The sequence below is a fragment of the Molossus molossus genome, unplaced genomic scaffold (genome assembly GCF_014108415.1).
Source record: "Molossus molossus isolate mMolMol1 unplaced genomic scaffold, mMolMol1.p scaffold_m16_p_1, whole genome shotgun sequence".
In the NCBI taxonomy this organism is placed as follows: Eukaryota; Metazoa; Chordata; class Mammalia; order Chiroptera; family Molossidae; genus Molossus; species Molossus molossus.
The window spans coordinates 173,147,721-173,167,786 of NW_023425344.1; the positions used below are offsets into that span (position 1 = coordinate 173,147,721).

Here is a 20,066-nt window from a genome sequence, read left to right on the forward strand (position 1 = left end):
GGTCCCGAGAGCCTACACAACTTCTCAGAAACCATGGCAGACTGTTCTTCATTTTCAAAAGAGGAGGTGAAAACAACAGGAATAAGACTTCTCCTGGACATTTTCGGTTTGAAAATTGGACTTGAAGCTGAACTTTCATTTTGAATAAATCATAATCGGGAAGACAGGCAAAGTGTTGCCCGACAGAAAGATGGAACCTCATTCTGAGACACCCAGAGCCTGAAGACTTCATGCTGTGACCGACTTTTCAAGAACACCAGGGAAGGTGGTTTCCCTCCATCGGTTTCAGTTTCATCATCATTGAAATCAGTGAAACTAACAAATAAATCTTGGTCGTTTGAAACTGATTTTAAATAAAAAGTTCCCCTATTCTTCCTACTTTTTAATGATGATCTATAATTAAAGATGGTAGAAATAAGGATTTGGAAAGGTGTTGGTGTTCCCCAAACACCTGACAAGACTAGAGTAGTTAAATAATTGTCATCAATGAAGATCACTGTGGAATAAGGCTTAGGAATTTTTTTTCTCCTTCTGCATGAGAATTTGACCTTCAGTGAGCTGTCTAGTTCTGTTCTTGGGATAACCCGGTAAAACTGATATGTTAATTAAGTTGCTAGGGAACGTTGCTCACAGTAAAAATGACCCCTGATTGGTATCCTGCATGTGGATGGGAAGACTACCAACACCTTACAAGAAGCCTTATCTTTGTGGTTCCCCACCTGTGAAGATTCTTGCAGCTGGTGTGGTCCTTTGTCAGGAGCCCCAAAGCTATGACTGTGGGGTTATTACGACATACATTGGCTCCTGTGGTACATAAGGCTTTTAAGTCAGGGTGACTATTATACCTGCCGGATACAGACCTCGTCTCTTTGCATCTGCACTGTTACCTGTAGGGGTGGGGGTGAGGAGGGGGAGATTCAGAAGTCAACCCCTGTACCACTGCAACGATTCTTACAAGAGTGCCTGACACTTCCCAGCAGGCTCCTGTGGAGCAGGACTGGTGCCAAGTGATCTGTGATAGTCTTTTGAGTCTGCATGTTAAGGTGAAACAAACACGACCCCTTGGTGGACACTGCAGATATAAAACAGATCACACACAAACACACACACTGAAGCCAGAGGAAAAACAGTAAACCCTGGTTCCTGGGAACAAATGTTCTACTTAAAAATGACAATAAATAAATGTTTGCTGCTATTAAATATAAAATAAAGAAGCTATATATTTTTTTCTCTACGTTTCCTGGTCTCTGGTTATAATTCTGCATCTTTCCTACAAAACAAGACGTCGTTCCTGGAGCTGTGCTTCGTTGAAAGGGACACTGAATGATGGTGCTTCCATCAATTAATATCCGGAGACCTTCAAAGAAGGGTGGGCGAGAGCTCTCCAACGTGCTGAACAGTCTCTGTGTGGACAGCAAGTGCTGACACTCATACTTTCGCTTTTCTACCCTCTCACTCCTTGCTTCAATAGGACCTCCTTTTCTCAGGGCTTAAAATATACTAAAAATATACTTTGACAAACTTATCTCATCTCTTCTTTCTCCGAGGTCTGTCTTCTCCTTAGAGTGCATCTCAATTTCATCTCTCTGAGTTTCAACTGTTTCAACTAGCTTTAAAAACCCTTGATTAGGAAAGTCCAAGGTCACTGGTTGGCTCTGATAATAGTGGTGTTTAATGTCTGTACCTCACGCCCTGTGCCAGGCCTGAGAATGCCCCTTCTCACTTCATTGCATAAAGTGATCTTACGTTAGCTTCCAAGAACCTACCAATGGCCCAGCTAGCGCTGAGATTGGGTGGCAGAGAATCAGGTGAACTATCTAGTGAGAAGGAAAGGGACAATGCCAGAAGGGGTGTGTACACAGCAGGAGCTGACCACAGGGAAGACTGAAGCCACAGAAAACGGGTTCATCTAGCAGGCTGCTCCCAGGAATGGTGACAGGGATTTCTCAATACCTACTCTAGACTTTCTATGAACTTGACCCTGTTTCTCTGTGAGAAGCTCTCATGATGCACTTTTCCTCATTACTATGTATAAAAGAGGCATATACTCATGAAATGGTAGTGGGCATACCAACTGTCATGATAGGTACGTATGTCCTTTTAATAAAGCAGTTTATTGCTGTGCATGCTCCTGACACCATTACATTTACTCCAGGAAGCAAAAGTATACCAACAAAACCACATCCATGGAATTTTTTAATAACCTAGCTAATGGTTGAGAATTATCTTCGTGACGTCTAATCTAATCATCCTCCCATTATCCAGACCACTGGGAGTGGAGAGAAGAATATCCAGCTGGGAACAAAAGCAAATGAGAAAAGGCCTCAGGGAAATCAAGTCTGACATAGAGATCTTCCTTATCTCTTTGCTCTGCCATTCATCTGAATGTGAGTCTGTCTTCCTGGTACTGGCCCCGTGTGCCGCCGTATGTGTGGGCCAGTGACCTTCGCGAGAGGGTGTGACGGGGAGCAGAGGGCCTCCAGGAAGTGTGGCCATGGTGGTGCATGTCTGGACTGGGTCCGACTCTGTGTTTGTGTCGTGTGTGATCCTCTGGAGAGATGACATGCCAATCAGCCGGTCCTCTTGGAAAGTGTAACTACTTCCTGATCGATGAGAAGAACAGGTTCTGTGCTTGGAGGGTGTGTGGTGAGCTATGAGTCAACGTGGGGGGCTACAGGACTCAGCTGTTCAACCAAACACCAATCTAGGTTTTGACGTGAAGACTTTTGTGGATGTGATTAAGATCTATAATCAGTTGATTTCAAAGGAGTTACTCTTGACAGCCTGGGTGGGCCTCACCCAATCAGGAGGCCTTAATAATAAAAAGAAAATTCTGCCTTGAGCAGCATTGAGTCCTGCCTGAGCTCCCAGCAGATCTGACCTAACAGAACTCAGACTTGACAGTCCCATAACTGCATGAACCGATCTCCTAAAATAAATCCCTATGTACCTATCCATCCACCCACCCACCAACTCACCCACCCATCTGCCTAGAAACAGGGAGAGATTCTACTGGCTCTGCTCTCTGGAGACCCCCGGCGGATACAAACATTTTGCAGGACCGCCAGCACGTCGAGAACGCCGAGCAAACAGATGCACTCACGTCTGATCATAAACAGCAGAAACAGTCCAAAAAGGAAGAGAGAAGAGCCTGGCGGAAGAGACATGACATTACATGCCATCACGCAGGCAGGGACCAGAGCGGAGGCTCCTCTCTGCCCCCCGGGCACAACAGGCAGATGGATGCAACACCCTCAGCACAGTCCGAACTCAAAGTGGTGCGTGTGCTGCGAGACGGGCCCAAGCACCACGCGTCCGCACAGCCGTAAACGCCAGCTGGCAGCTAGAACACACACTCAGACTTCTAGGAATTGACAACGAGAAGCGGCGTCCTGGGAGTATCAGAAGAACCTCCTCCATGAAGGTGGACAGTGACCTCGAGGCCGCCCCTCTGTCCTGGGGAACACACACAGACAAGACACCTCGAAGTCTTCACAACGCGCTAGGTTCCTACTGAAATGCTTCCTGGGCTGGGGACAGTTATGTTTTAAATCTGACCTGCTTCCCATTTAAAAAATAAATGTGTCATTAAAAAAAAAAAATGAACAAACAGAACAACGACAAACTCATAGATACAGAGAAAAGATTGATGGTCACCAGAGGGAAGGGAGCTGGGGGGGACGGAAGACGTGAAGGGGGTCAAATGCATGGTGATGGATAGTAACTAGGCTTGAATTTTAGAGGTGATCACTTCGTAGTATATACAAATGTTGACTCATAATGTTGTACATTTGAAACTTTAAAAAATAAAAACCAATCAATCTGTCCTTTCAGATTTCTTCACCACCTTCTCCAAGCAGCCCCATCCCCTGCATGACTGCCTGGGGGGCCGAGCGGGGAGGTGCTGGGCAGGTAGTCCACCTCACCTTGGCTTCTGAGGTGGGTTCCAAGAAGCACAGGCGGTTCCCGAGGCCCTCGGCTGCCAGGCAGAACTTCCTCTGCTCCTTGTGAAGGTTCGCGACGCACTGGAGAACCACTTCGTCTTCCTGCCGGGGGAACAGAACACACGTGAGTGGCCGGGACCGCCTCTCCACGCGGATCCGGGCCCCAAGCACCTCGCTGTATCTTGGTCAGGCACACTGAGAGGCACGTGCGTCTGCATGTTAAATAGACAAAGGAGTCTTTTGTTCCCACGGCATGACTGAGTACCTCCCCTGATGTAGATTCTGGTGTGGGGTCACTGGGAGCAAGTACATGGAGTGGACACACTACATACACGCACAGCAGGGACCTCACTTCGGAGATGTGAACAGTGCACACAACCCAGGTGAGCAGATATTTTCAACACTTACGTGGGCATGAGAGCAAACCTAAGCGATCTCTCCAAATATGAACTAAGACAATGAGATGTGATCGAGGGGACCGAGAACACAGCAGAGGTCGGAAGGAAGTGGGATTCACGGAGGGCAAGTCTGCGGTGTGTCAGAGACTGGAGGAGGCAAGAGTCCTGTTTTGTCAGGGGAGAGGGTGCATGGGGTGGGTGACACGTCTGCCAGATATGACAGAAGGAACCAGGAGGGCACCAGGAGAGGTTTCAGGCATATGGGAAAGGAAGGTTGAAAGAAGGAACTGAAGGTCAAGTAGAGGAATCATTCTAAATTCCCAAGGAGGGAGCCTCCCTCCCACGCATCATTCTCAAAACAGCCTCTTAAAATTTCAGAGACCTTTTTATTTTTAATGGTATTCCTCTCGCTGACGGTCAGAAACAAGGCCAGCCTCCGTGGACACTAACACGCCTTTCTCCTGCACAGCCCTGCCCAAGGCTGGGGGGAAACCCAATACCTCCACTCTTGCTCCTCCAATCAGTCACCCATGCCCTTCATCCACCACTACTTGACGTTGGACTCCAAACCTCAAAAAGATGTCAGGTGTGGTCAAGTTAAAGGAATAACCAGAGACGATCCGGTGGGACCTTCCTCCTTAGCTTCACTCTCCCATCCCCTCTTCTACTCCCCTCCCCTCGGTGTTCATGTTTGTCCAGGCAGATTCAATAAAAACAAGGTTCTCTTAAATGGTGTCTGCCCTGTACCTAGTCACATAGACAAATACCATCCTTCTGCCTGGTGGGAAGATGAAGAGATTCCATAGCCCCAGATCCCAACAGAGGTGTCTGCTGGTGCCAAGACTGGTCAGGGGCTGTGGGGACGCGCGAGGAGCCACCGATCACCGACGTATGAAAAGAAGATTGAGAGAAAGGAAAAAGTTCCACATTTTTACGAGCACGGAGATGTCCCTGCTCATCATTAAATTGAGTCAGTAAGACATTCAAGAGCCTCTGCTTAGAGTGAAGTCAGAATTCATGGTCTTCATTTACATTGAGACAGAAGAAAACTCTGGCCATTGCTGCTTTCAAAACGTGGGCTCAGTGACACCTCGGAAAAGGATGAAGTTTTTCCTCACGTGGAGTCTCCCCCAGATCCTAGAGCGACCAGAGGCTACATCACCCTCCTAAGGCATGGGCAGTGGGGAGGGCTCTCAGTGGCAAAGTGATCGAGGGGTGCTATGTGCATTGCAAAGCGGGGTCTGTGCGAGTTAAATGGTCTGTATCGCAAGAGGCAGTCTTCAAAAATACAATTTTCCTGTCCCAAATGTCAAGAGGGCCCCCTGTTGAGAAAAATTAAATATCTACCATCTACACACAATTCACCAGTAAAAAAACAGGCATTTAAAATCATGGGAGTGTGATTAAGAACCAGACTTTTCATGAATTCCTGGTGAAAGTCAGAAAAGTGTTCCCCTTAGTATTTGTCTTAGAGAATCTCTTTCCTGGATCTCATTTCCCACGCCCTTTCCACCCAAAGGAGCCCCAGATACCTTGGGCTCCTTGCACTGGCTGCCTCCAGTCTCCATTTGCCTCCTGAAATGTCCCTGTGGCATAATTCACCTCCTCATAACCTACGCTGCCAATCAGCTAATCCAATAAACGAACCTGCTCTGGCTCAATAACCATTTGCTGAAGAGAGTCCAGCTCAGGTGCTTTCCTAGGCCGTCGCTCAGGGTGACACACACATGGGTGTGGGACTCAGAGCCCGATTTACCCTCTCCAAACACTTCCACTTTTTCCCACCTGCTGTCTGGAACTGTATGCTCAGTGCTGACCTGGCCACAGACACCACCTGGCGTAGCAGCCTGTACCTGCCTTCGCTCTAGACAGCAGCTATTAGCTCCACAAACCTTCAGTGGACAGACATCTGGAGCCTTCGTGGGCATGACACTGACATCTTTGCACCAGAGTTCCATTTGGAATCATGAGACGCAGTTAATTCAACCCACCTCCTTACTTCTCTCGCTGGTAAAGCGCAGAACACAGCCTCTCCAGTTACCCGCCCTGCCGCGTTTACTCGTCCTTGTACCACTGTATGCTTCCTCTTCTGGGGTCTACTTTCCTTTCTCCCTCCACTTCACAGCCTGGGATTCCAGAGAATACCATTTCCAGGGAAGCCCCTTTAGTTGGAGGTTGCAAATTCTTCCATATTTGGTATCACCCCAGAAGCTTGTGTTCTCCCAGCATCCCCCAGTGTTGAATGCAGTCAGCTACCACTTTGCCGAGGGGCAGACCCTCTTATGTTTTGAGGTAGGTGACAGCCCATCTCCATATCTTCTTTGGCAATTTATTCACAGCCTAGTCACCACTTATCTGACACCCAATGACAATCAGAAAATCTGGTTAAAGTTTTGGTGTGTATGCAACACACAGTTATTGACCCCTTTCCAATGACAAAGCACTCTGCCAGGGCACTGCGGAGGACACCAGGGTTTATAAGACGAACCCTGTAAACGGTGTAATAATTCAACCCACTGAAAGAAAGGCCCGCTGATGGCCCTTCTCCACCCACTTGCTCCTCCCAGCCCCCCCTTTCCCTCTGGTAACCACCATACTGTTGTCCAAGTCTATGAATTTTTGTTTATTTGTTGCTTTCTGTTTTATTTTATTTATTTATTTAAATGTTTTAATTGATTTTTTTTTTTTTTTTGGAAAGGAAGAGAGAGAGAGAAACATTGAAATGAGAGAGATACACCAATCAACTGCCTCCTGCACACCCCCTACTGGGGATCCACCCTGAAACCCGAGCATGTGCCCTGACCAGGAATCGAGCCAGGACCTCTCCGTCCATGGGCTGATTCTCAATACACTGAGCCATACCAGCCAGGCTGTTATTAGCAGTCATTCATTCATTCATTCACTCATTCATTCATTTATGTTACAGATGTTTCTGTAACACCCTCCATTGACACCCTCCTCTCCCTGCCTCCCTGCCCTCTCCCCAGCTTTGTTGTCCATGTCCATTGGTCATGCATACATGCATATAAGTTCTGTGGTTTATCCCCCCCTCCCCCCAGTACACTGCTGGTGGGAATGCAGACTGGTACAGCCACTATGGAAAACAATATGGTGTTACCTCAAAAAAATTAAAAATTGAATTGCCATTTGATCCAGTGTTACTTTCTGTTTTATATCTCACTTATGAGTGAAATCATATGGATCTTGACTTTTTCTGAAGAATGGTAGATTTTTTGATAGACAATATAATACAACTCTGGGGTTTTGCTCCACTAAAAGTTTATAGGTTTTTTGTTTTGTTTTGTTTTGTTTTTTGTAATACAATTTTAGCTTGTTTGAACTCTGATTTCACTGGAACAAGACCATAAAGTTTTCCCTTTATTGTTGGGACTCACAGTAGATTCAACTCAATATCAAATAACCACACCTTCCATTTACAAGAGAAAGAGAAACAAACTAAAGAGAAGAGCATGTTAGGCCAGAGGGCACAATAATCAGTAAAGGTAAGACTTTTCAGACCTGGCTGCCATCCTAAGGGGGAGGGGTGCAAATCTTTCAAGTCCCCAGGAAACAGTAGTATCTGTAAGATCACAAAGGTTTTTCCACTTTCTACCAAGAAAGTCAAAGGTTCCTGCATGAATTTGAAAGTGCCTCCCCCCAGCGGAGTTCTCCCCTCCACCCATAGCCTTCTCTCTCCTTCATTCCCATTACCTCACTGTCCCCCAGGTTAGTCTTGGCCAGTCTCCATAAAGTGCTCCCTCTTGCAAACCCCTCCATTCCTTTTCTCGACTCTGCCTTCTCCTTTTTCCAACCCTTCTGATGGAGCCTTCCCATGTCCTCTCTCTCCTGCCACCTGTGAATATGGGGATGGCCCCAAAGCAGGTCCTTGTCATTTGCCCTTAACAATCTCATCCATTCTCCAGGCGTCCAGTTTTATTCTCAGGAGTGACGTTGTTTTTACCTCAAATCGGGTGGTATTCCAAGTTTCCAAACCTTCACTTATTCCTAACTACAACCATGGCTTACAAAACCCTCAGTGTGCCCCGATGCACTGGAAGGCTTCCTTTTCAGTCTGCTTCTATGCTCCTATGTTTGTTAACGACACATGCAACCTCTTGGCAATCTGGCTCAAACAGCATCTCCTGTCGAGTCTTCCCCCCTTCCTCCGACAGCAAATGGGCTGGAGGAAGGAGAGACTGGGGGGTCTGGAGACCAAGACAAGGCTATTACACCCCCAGATGATTTTCCTCTGGTTCATCACCAGAGGCGTAGCTCTGATCTTATCACTTTCCTGCCAAATTTCCAAAATGGTACACTCTCCACTATCCACATACCAAACACAAATTTCTTTAACTAGCATCCGGGGATCTTCATTTTCCAAACTTCTTCCCTAAAGGCTCCCTGGTCTGGTCTACCTACATGCTCTTTCTCATACTGTCTCTCATTTTAAAGCTGCCTTGATCTGCTCTCTTTTTCCATGTTCATATATTACCTATTCTCCCAGGTTTAGCTCAAATCCCACATTCTTTTAGGAAACCCAAGTAATCTCCTTTCTCTCCGAACTTGTGCAGCAATATCACCAGGCTCTTGCAGTGTGGTTATTTACATGCATGCCTCACCCCCACTTATTATTTCCTTCGAAATGGCTGACATTGACTGACCTCTGACTGTCTGACAGGCACTGCAGTGTATGCACAACCACCCACTGAAGCTTCACATCAATACTGTTATGTAGGTAATACTGTTATCCCCACTTGACAGATGAGGAACCCTTGTACAGAGCAGTTAAGAAACTTGTCCAAGCCCTGGCCAGTTTGGCTCAGAGTTTAGCACGCAGACCAGAGAGTCCTGGGTTTGGTTCCTGCTAAGGGCACCTACCTCGGTTGCAGTTTGTCTCCGGCCCTGGTTGGGGTTGTGTGGGTGGTGACCAGTCGATGTATCTCTCTCACATCGATGTTTCTCTCTCTCTCCCCCTCCCACTCTATCTGAAGACAAAGGCAAAAAAAAAATGTCCTTGGGTAAGGATTAAAAAAATAAACTTGTCCAAGATCTCATGGTAGCAAGGGGTAGAGCCTGGCATGCAGTCCAGGCTGCCAGTGCCCACACTCCCCCACCCCTCAGCTGCCTCTGTAGCCCCGGGAGGCAGGGTCCACATCTGGTTCACACTGGCACCTGTCAGGATACTCACGAGCGTGGTGCCTTATGTACACTGCAACCCAATTGTAATTTATTGAATGGGTGCATTTTCACTTTGTAATCCCGGTTAATTATAAACTCTGTTAGAACAGAAAACTGCCTCCCTGGCCAAGCGAGGATGATAATGTGCTTGGTAAACTGACCGACTGACTGGGACATGGGGTCAGATTAAAAGAAGAGATTTTTCCACTCTCAGCCATGTAACAGTAGTGATTATAGAGGGGCACTGTGTCATTGATGAATCAGAACTGAATAAAAAAACAAAGAACAGATAGTGACATAAAAAAAGTAATGAAGAATAAGCAATAATGAGGCTTTGGGGTCTATTTCAAACATGTGTAGTCTGTTGCTTAATTATCATTATCGATAATAATATCAACTATTCATTCTATTCACTCTGCATAGATTTCCCCGTAGATTATTTCATTTAACACTCACGACAACACAACCATTTTAAGAATGAGGAAACCAAAGCTCAGAGGAATTAGGCAATTTTAATGACTGGATATTTAATGAAGTCATAATCTACCACCATCTAATAGCATTTCAGTGTAACCCCTATAATCACCTTATAAGGTAGGTACTAATATATACACTCTCAATATGGAGAGGTTAATTAGCTTACGTATTACCACACAGCATGTCAGTAATAGATCCTGACCTTGAACCTAGGACTTTCTCAATCAAAAGCCAGTCCTCTCTACCATGGTGCCAAACTGGCTCTCTTACCCCAAGAGACTGACCTTCGCAATAAGTCTGAATTCATGTCTTCCTGACTCTCTAAGGCGTGGTGATGGTGCCGATAAAAATAGATAGCTTCCAGCCCTCTCACTTGTCCATACAACGCTGCAAAGTAACCCAATCACAGCACACAATGCCAGAGAGAACAGCCAGGGAGCTAAGCATCCCATACAACGATATTTTTCTGTGCCCAATGACAGCAACACTGCAAGGAGTGAACATCATCCCCAAACTCGTAACAGAGGGGGAAAATGATTAACATCCAAGGTATATCATATGTGAGCATCCCTCCAAGCTATTCAGTATGCAAGCACCAGCTTTTCCTGTTACAGATTCAGCTTGTGATGGTGTTGAGTGATTGTCCCTGGATAAGACTATACGGCCTTTGGCTCTCTTTGCTTAGATTTCATATTATTATCACAGGTCAGCTCTGACAAAGTCAAGTTGTGTCTATCGTCCTCCTCTAGCTGTTGACCGTTTAACTTGAAAATGAATAGAGTTTGCATATTCTATCCCTGTTGCTTTTTTCTTACACCCTGGCTCACAGCCCAAGGGCCAGAATGACCATGTTTGCCATCTCTGACTTGACGGGGGTGGGGGTGGGGTGGGGTGGAGGGGCCTTGGTTCTCCATCTACTCTCTGCGTCATTTGCAAAGAACTTTTGGGAGCAAAACAAAATGGCTGACAGCCCTATTTAAGGTAGTTCACTGGGGAGCTGCTGACAGCCCTATACTTAGACCTGCACATCACTGGGACCGAGAAGCCTGTGAGCAGGGAGCACGAGGGCCAGAGTGCGGGCCAGCAGATTTCATGCCCCGCATTTAAGTGCAGACATCACTGCAGAGGAAGAGCCATTGCCATTTATTGATTGAAAAGAGAAGACGTGTCTTAGCCACTCCTCGTGAACCTCAGGCATGATTTCAGGAAAGGGATACTAAAATGTATTTAGCACATAGCAAAGACACGGGTGAGAGAGCTCATTCAAAGGCTCTACCCAAAAGCATCTCTTAAAATATAAGTGGGCTTTTGGGATGATGAGACTATCCACCATTTTTCACCAGGATTAATGACACTGGTGGTCTACTGTGTTCTAACATCAATCATTTTGACTATTTGCTTCCTTAGATTCAGGAGCCTCTCATTTCTCTGTGAATGCTCAGCGCCCAGCATAGGCCCTGATACGGAGTAGAAAAGTATGCATATCTGTGAACTTGATGACAGAACTGTATATTTTGAAAACAACTTATCCAATGAACAAAAATGCTTATGCATCAAATTGCATACTAAAGACCCCTTTCCACATTTTTTGACTCTGTCTGGAATGCCAGTCTGGAAATGGTCAGGGTTATAGGAAGGGATCCGATACCCTGTTTGCTTCCACAATGGCCCGTGAGATATACAAATATTCTCAGTCTAATTTAAAAAATTTGTGAAGCCAAAGGTTATAGAGGAAGAAAGAGGCTGACTCGTCCAAAGTCCAGTTCTCGGTGACTGACATTATATCGTGTCCCTGGGACACCTCTAGAAATCCTTATTGTGTGTGAATCTGTCAAAAATTAGGGACAGCTCCTATTTCTAGTTCTTTACTATTCATTAATTGTTGCAAAATTAAGTAAAATAGAAATTTCAGAATCCCAAGAGACAAAGTAGCTACAGTTGATCATCTCTTCCTTCTTCACATGGTTTCCTGACTTGGCACGTAGGGTACACTTCCCTCTGCGTTCCCCCTCTCGGGGCCAGGCTGGCTTGTCCTCCCCTCCCCCTCCAGTGCTGGAATCATGCTCCAGGATTATTCCTCAGGCTTCTCTTCTTTACCTGCACTGCCCCCCGCCCCCGTGATCTCGTTTGATTTCATAGCTTTGAAAAACGTGTGTATACTGATCACTCCCAAAGTTGTATCTTTTGCCTAATTTTCAAATTTGCTCAAACTTCTCTGAACTCCAGACTCATTATCATCAGTTGGTTATTCAACATCCCCATGTGGGTGTCTAACAGACATCTCAAGTGCAATATGTCCCCCATCAGACTCTGGACCCTCCCCCCAAGTACGTTCTTCCCGTAGTCTTCTCTAGCTTAAGTCACGACAGCTCCATTCTTCAGGTTGCTCGGGGGGAAAAAAAAGTTTTTTAATTGTAAACATCTAAGAGTCATATATGATCCCTTTTTATTCTCACTTCACATCCACAGCAAATCCTCCCAATCTACCTTTAAAATTCATCCACTTGGATCACCCTGTATCCCTTACCACCACCGCCTGGCTCATGCCGTCCACCATCTCTTGTCACGATTATTGCAATTACCTCTGAACTTGTTTCCCACTCATGTTTCTTCTCTACAGTGTACCCAGAAGGAGGCTGTTAAAATCTAACTGAAACCATCTCTCTCCACTACTCAGAACTCTCCAGTGGCTCCTTCTCTTACTCAGGAAAAAGGCAGAATACTTACCGTGGTCCAGGAGGACCTAAAAATATGCCCACCTTCCACAGTCTCTCTTCTGTCATTCTTTTGCTTGCTCAGTTCCAGCTGCACTGGCCTCCTTCTAGGAACTCAAACCTTTGAAGCATGACCCTTCCTCAAACCCTCTGCCCAGAATGCTCTTCTGCCAGATACCTGCAGGGCTCCCTCCCTCCCTTCCGTTAGGGGTCTGCTCAGTGTCCCCTTATAAAAGAGGCCTTCCCTGATCATCCATATAATGTTACAACCCCATTCCCACTCTCTATTTCCTCCCTTGCCTTTTTTCCCAACTAACACTTGCCACCTAAGAATATATACTTATTTGTTTCCTATCTCTCTCCTTCTTCATTAGAATGTAACCCTCATGGATACTGTTTTGCTCACCACTATATCCCCAATGCCTGCCACAAGGTAGGCACTCAAAGAGTCACAGAGTGACAGAATAGTCCTTTTGTTTCCTGTTAAATACAATGCCCACAGGAACTTATGAATTCATTATACTCTTTTATTCCTTTATGGGAAGTGACCAGTTTTCATTCCCAGCAATAACTGTTTGCTTCTGTTGGGGACTGACAAACAAAAGAGGCACCTCCAGCCTACAGGACCCTTTCTGCTCCAGGAGCCGAAGGTGTGTTCTGTTCCCTCTATAACTTTTCCCCTTACCAAGAAGGCAGAGTTTGGGGCTTGATTATAAAATCTACTCAGTCTTGCCCATGGCTGGGTCTCCTTGGAACTTGCAGGGAAGAGAGCTAAGGGATAAGCATTTTCCCCTAAATTGATCAAAGACACAAGCAGGCAGTAGGGTTTACATAAGCAATGAATTCCCTGCCATATAGAACATGCGCTACCTGCCATGGACGAACGCAGAGGCCTACAACATGTCCTCATGGGAGTAATGGTCAATTTGTCAAAATTTTCTATTCTCCTAGGTGGAAATATAGTGATTTGGTTGGTACCAAGGGAATTTCAGATCCCATAAGGTTTTTTCCTTTAAAAAAATAATACATTTCTTTCAGCTCCTGCAAAAAGGTTTTCCATGCCTGGCTGGTGTGGCTCAGTGGTTGAGCATCCACCCATGCACCGACAGGTCGCCGGTTTGATTCCCAGTCAGGGCACTTTCCCAGGTTGTGGGCCCAATCCCCAGTGGGGGCATTCAGAAGGTGGCCAATCGATGTTCTCTCTCATCAATGTTTCTCTCTCTCTCCCCCTCTCTCTCTCTAAAATCAATTAAGAAAAAAAAATTTTTTTTAAAGGTTTTCTACAAAATCGTAATGTTGGCATTTTGAATACTTCTCTCCCACCCAACGAGAACACAGCAGGTGAGGGACCCACGCCTCGGAGCATGCATATACCCCTTTCTCCTCTAGGCATATCAGCCAGGCTGAGGAATAGTGGGGTACAAAACCAGAATACTAAGCAAATCACAGTGTTCCGTGTCTAACCTCAGAGGCAGCAAGGGTTGATAATAAACTTGGGCAGGGAAATTTAGGTCGGTGGCTCTAACATTGCTCTGAACCTAATTTTGTAAAGAAGATTTGACCAGGACCTTCACCTTCCCAGTTTTGTATTATAAATGCTGATGAGCCTGCCCTGTGTCTCTGTCTGATGCAATCTAAGCCCTGTGACCCCAGCAAGACACGGAGAGCATCCAATTCTGACTCGACCGTGGCACTACTGAGAGACCTCGGCGGACTGCACAATGATACCTGTATTTTTATGTTATTTGATCTACGCTTTATTTTTAAGTCAGTTTCCTTTGCTTTCATCAATGGTTCCCAGACCTTTGGCTTCTAAGTTGAAGAGAACTCTTTCCCTGGGCCGTGCAATTCACCGGTGACAGTCCACCCACTTTTCGCCTGATCTTGTGACAACACCTAGGCTCAGGGGAGTGAGCCTCATCACCCATCTGCTCTTCTCTCTGGAGAAGCACGTAAGGATCATGGGTCTTTTTACTTACATAAGGCAGTGCCTCAGACAGGGTCCTTTCTGGAATTTTCTCCTTTAAGATTTGTAGAAAAAGTAAACAAAACGAATACACTCAGATACTCTGTGTGTCTGCCCAGTCACCCCAGTTTACTGACAGATGCAAAATCTGAGAACCAGGACAAAGCATCCAGCAATTTCCACACAAAATCTAACAGCTACAGAACATTGTGCCCTCTTCAAAAAGGACACTTGATGAAGTCAGTAGATCGTAATGCATTTTATGGGCTGACATTTAGATGGGTAAGTCTTTGAAAACAGATCACTTAAAGGCAAAAGCAGTATTTTTATTTTATTTTTTTTAAGGACTCATGGGATCCCATTGGGCCCATGTGGAGAATCCAGGGCAATCTCCCTGTCTCGAGGTTCTTAGTGTGGTTCCCATATGCCAAGTCCCCTTTGCCGTGTGGAGGAACATAGTCCCGGCTCCAGGGTTTAGGATGGGGGTCATGGTTCTACCCATCACAGCCACGTTTTATCATAATAAAATTCACTGTTTAAAATGTATTGTTAATAACTGGCTGCCACTTTAAGGCAAACCAGTTTTCAATAAAAGTTTCTGTGGTGGTGTTTATTTTTAATCTCTTAAAAACTATTGTTTATAATTTGGTCCCATAAGACCAGGATTAAGAACAAGTTTTTAGCATTTCTATTGTAGTGGAGAACTACTTTGTGTGTTTTTGTCAGGTAGTCCTATTTTTATTTATTTATTTAATTTTATTTTTTTCTCCCTAAATTTTTTTTTAATCTTTGTTAATTTTTAGAGAGAAAGGGAGGGGGAGAGAGAGAAACATTGATGACAGAGAACATCAAATTGGCTGCCTCCTGCATGACCCCCACCCCCACCCCCACTTGGGATCAGGCCCACAACTTGGGCATGTGCCCTGGCCAGGAATCAAACTGGTGACCTCTTGGTACATGGGTCAACGCTCACGACTGAGCCATACCGGCCGGGCTATTTTTAAATCTTTATTGTTGAATGTATTACAGATGTCCTCCCTTTTTCCCCTACTGACCCCTCTTCCCGCTTCCGCCCCCCCCTCCTGCCTTCCCCATACTATTGTCTGTGTCCACTGGTTATGCATATATGCATATAAGTTCTTTGGTTTATCTCTCCCACCCACCCCTCACTCCCATCCCCCTCCCTTCTGAGGTATAATTTAATGGCACAAGAAAGCCGTAGGAACCGTCTAGGACTCATTTCTTTAAGAAATCATCCATTTCTTCCAGCTCCATTCAGAACAAAGCCATACGTTCATTTAAGAAATATTTGCCCATTGACGTGTCAGATTCTGTCTTGTGGCCCAGGGCGCTGTGGTGAACAAGACAGGCTAGGGATCTGCCCTCCGGGAGCTCCCATCCCAAGTGGATGACTATCTTGGTGAACACATGGATTCAGACTGGCTTATGGTTTGCAGAGATGATGATGTGGTCGAGGACCAGAAGAATCTAAGACAGAGACGAGAATGCAGGGAGGGATGTCGGAGTTACGTTGCCTTCCTCCCTGACACCTTTTCTGTCCCAGGAAGGCTCCTATGTATGTGTTTCTATCAGAGGACTTCCCCCTCTATATGGCAACTCTTAGATTTCTTATCTAAACCCACTTTAACCAGAATTATTTTGCTTAGAAGACAAGGATTTGTTTGTCCTGTATCCCTATGGGATACATGTCACGAATGCCTGCCGAATGAAAAGAATGAAGGTGAGGAGAAATGGTGGGTCAGATCTAAGTGAAAAGCTATAGACCAAGAGTACCCAAAATTCAGGAATCAAAACTAGACACGGCCAGGAGTCGCCTCCTGGAGAGACAGAGGACCCTTGAAAGCCAAGCCAAGCCTGCTTCTGTTGACAGGACTACTCCTCAACACATCCCCTGGTGGGGCTCAGGGTTTAGTTCTCACTCTCAGGGGGTCAAGTCGGCGACTGAGTGCAGCAGCTTGCTGCCCTGGAGGACTCCATTCTGCAGGCTCTTCCTATCAGGACCCGATGAATGAACAGCACAAGGGACGTTGTCTGCCCGGCTGGCAGGCAACCCAAACGTAAAAAGATTGCATCAGGCACCAGTTTTACCACTTTATATTGCATAAAATCCTCATAAATCTCATCAAGTTAGTTGTCAGTATGCCCACTGTTGGTGCCCAGGGCAGGCTGCTCCAAGATATCCCTCAATGTCACAGTGACCATTTGGAATTAAAATCACTTGAGAAGCAGAGGAGCTGGAGGAGTGCTCCGAGTCTCCTCTGTTCCTCTAAGTGCAGGAACAAATCTCCCACGGACAGTGCCCTTCCGGCTCCTGAGCCTGAGAGACAACCTCATCACCAGAGTTAAAAGAGGCGGAGTCAGAAAGCCTGTCAAAACAAATCTTGTAATGCCTTTACTGATTTACTTCCCCAGCCCAAACCTTGCATAGGTTCCTTCCTAATAAGCCCCAGCTATTTTTGTCCCGTTATTTTTTTAAAAATGTATTGTTTCTCAGGGGCGGTGTGGCTCAGTGGTTGAGCATCAACCCATGCACCACGAGGTCGCTGGTTCGATTCCTGGTTCAGGGCGCATGCCCAGGTTGTGGTCCTGATCCTTGGTGGGGGGCATGCAGGAGGCGGCCAGTTGATGTTCTCTCTCATCGATGGTTCCATCTCTTCCTCTCCCTCCCTCTCTTTCTAAAATCAATAAAAGAAAAAAAAATTAAAATGTATTGTTTCTTTGCCTAAAAAGTACTCAAGGATGCCTGATTCGATCATTTCTTAGAGCCTCATTTTATGATGTCAGCATCTGATTATGATTTTCTCATGTGCATATATTAAATTGGCTTCTCTCCTGTTAGTCTAGTCTTGCGTCAATGTTATCATGTCATGGTTAGTCCACCTGTAGGGCTGGTCATAATGAATTCTTCCTCTCCCTGGCCGTCTGGTGAGCCAGCCAGGGAAATTCCCAGCTGAAACACTGCTCTTCCTGAGACAACTGCAGCTAAGAGAGCTGGGTCTGTGGGTCTGGCTGGTAAAAAAAAAAAAGTTTGTCTCTTTCTAAATTTAGATTAGCAGGAGAAAATATTGGTGAAAGTAGTTTCTTAGGCAAATGGAACTCCAGGGAAGATGTGGTTCGATATTCTCAGGACCCATCCATGTTGTTGTAGGTGGCAAGGATTCGTTCATCTTTGAGTCCCTGTGTTTTGAAACAGCTGTTGAAAAAACATCCCCTCATCTTAGGCTAACTCAGGGAGTGAACTTTTGGATCTTATGAGGGCTATATCCTTTGCATTCTTTTTTTTTTTTTTTATCCTCACCCGAGGACATTTTTCCATTTTTTGTTCAGGTAGAGTGGGAGGGGGAGAGAGGAACAGAGAGAGAGAGAAACATCGACATGAAAGGAACACATCGAGTGGCTGCCACCCGCACAACCGACCAGGGCCGGAAACAAACTGCAACCGAGGTACGCGCCCTTAGCGGGAACCGAACCCGGGTCTCTCCGGACCGCAGGCCGACGCTCTAACCGCTGAACAAAACCGGCCAGGGCTCCTTTGCATTCTTATGGGATGACTCTTTGTGTCTATAAAAGGTTTCATGGTTTGCCCTGGCCAGTTTTTCTCAGTGGTTAGAGCGTCAGCCTGTGGTCCAGAGAGACCCGGGTTCGGTTCCCGCTAGAGGCACGTACCTCGGTTGCAGTTTGTCCTCGGCCCTGGTTGGGTCATGTGGGTGGCAACCACTTGATGTGTCCCTTTCACGTCGATGTTTCTCTCTCTCTCTCTCTCTTCTTCCCACTCTATCGGAACAAAAAATGGAAAAATGTCCTCGGGTGAGGTTTTAAAAAAAAAAAAAAAAAAAAGGTTTCATGGTTTGAGTCACTATTAAGTTTGATAGATCATACTTCAAAGGCCAGAAGATGGATCCTTTGAATCGAAAAAACTAAACTGAGAAGAAATTTTAGAGTGGTCTCATATTGATACAATGGCTAGCCATTAAGACTCCCTTAATAACATAGAAGGACTGAAATTAAAACAAAAATCAAAGTCCACTCAATTCCCTTACTATTTGCCTTTTGACTTTTGTAGCTACTGTAAAAAAAAGTCAGGACATTGGAAGTACAATTGTCCAACACTTAAGAAAAAGGGAAAAAAAGAAATATATAACAGCTTGACTGAAAGATAAAAGATAAACAAAAAACAGAAATGAGACTTCAAACATAAATCAAACATAAATTCCTTGAAACACACAGAACAGAAACAAAATACCTGCCCAAACACCATTCTACATGTAAAGACACTTGGGTTGGGCTCAGATATGTTCAGTGACTGCAAGGAGTCAGATGGCTATTTCTTTGGTCTGTTCATTATTCATTTATTTATGAAGTATTCATTAAGTGCCTATTACACACCATGTTTCTCTCTCTCTCTCTCTTCTTCCCACTCTATTGGAACAAAAAATGGAAAAATGTCCTCGGGTGAGGATTTAAAAAAAAAAAAAAGGTTTCATGGTTTGAGTCACTCACTGCGAGGTCCTGAGAATCAGAAATACATCAAAGCTAGTAAGTGGCGATTTACATCCAATTCCGTGTGACTCCGAAAGCAAAGTTCCTCCCATATACTAAAGCTCCTTTGGCGCAGAAAGGGTTTCAGCAGCTCCTGTAATTGACACTCCCCGCCACCCCTTAGTGATGCAGCGCTTCCATTTCTCACCTTGTTGGTCGGGGTGGGAGTGGGGGTGCTCCAGCGGGAAGGCTTTATGGAAGGGGCAGCTTCCTCTTTCTTAAATATAAATCCAACTGTTTCTCAATGTTCTATCAGGTGAGAACAGACCTCCAGCCCCTGGGCCGGGCTTTCCGCTCCCTTCCCCAATGGCCGCCACCCCCCCACCCCCACCCCAAGCCTTGCCTTAAAAAATTCATGAGCAACCACTACATCTATGAACAGATGAAGAAAATGCAAATGCCCTCCCGCAGTGAAAGTCCTCAGAACTCTTGGCCAAACCAAAAGCTAATAAAAACCCAATAAAATTAAAAGCATATGAGATGGGGTTATGCAATTCATTTAAGCCTGCTTGCTGGATTCCCTTTGTTGCAGAGACTAGAACGTACTCCAGGTCTGTCAGATGACAAAAAACCCCAAACTTCCTTACAGCAATGTCTGCCTCTGAGTCCTTACTTGCAATCAGTTCAATCTCAGTCATGTTTGGGGAAGCTTTACTCTCCCTGTGGCTACATAATAATTCCAGGAGATTTACATAGTCCATGAAATTTGGACAAAAGCAGCTGGTGTCTAGTTCGGTAAGATAGCTGCCAAGATGCCCGTTGCCCAGGTCTGTGTGATGGCCGGTACCCACGACTTCCTTAATGTTCTTAGCCAAAGAGACTGTGGACC

General features: G+C 45.6%; 1 protein-coding gene across 1 annotated transcript in view; it reads right to left on the minus strand.

The window, feature by feature from the left end:
* The window catches only part of RYR3 (ryanodine receptor 3), a 372,120-nt gene extending 366,210 nt beyond the window's left edge, over window positions 1-5,910 (minus strand). The window contains exons 1-3 of the mRNA XM_036247201.1: window positions 5,875-5,910; window positions 5,581-5,639; window positions 3,927-4,062 (exon numbers count right to left, since the gene is read on the minus strand). Of these exons, the coding sequence (XP_036103094.1) occupies window positions 3,927-4,062; window positions 5,581-5,639; window positions 5,875-5,910 (231 nt within the window). The remainder of the gene's footprint in view (window positions 1-3,926; window positions 4,063-5,580; window positions 5,640-5,874) is intronic.
* Between the last annotated feature and the right edge of the window lie 14,156 nt (window positions 5,911-20,066).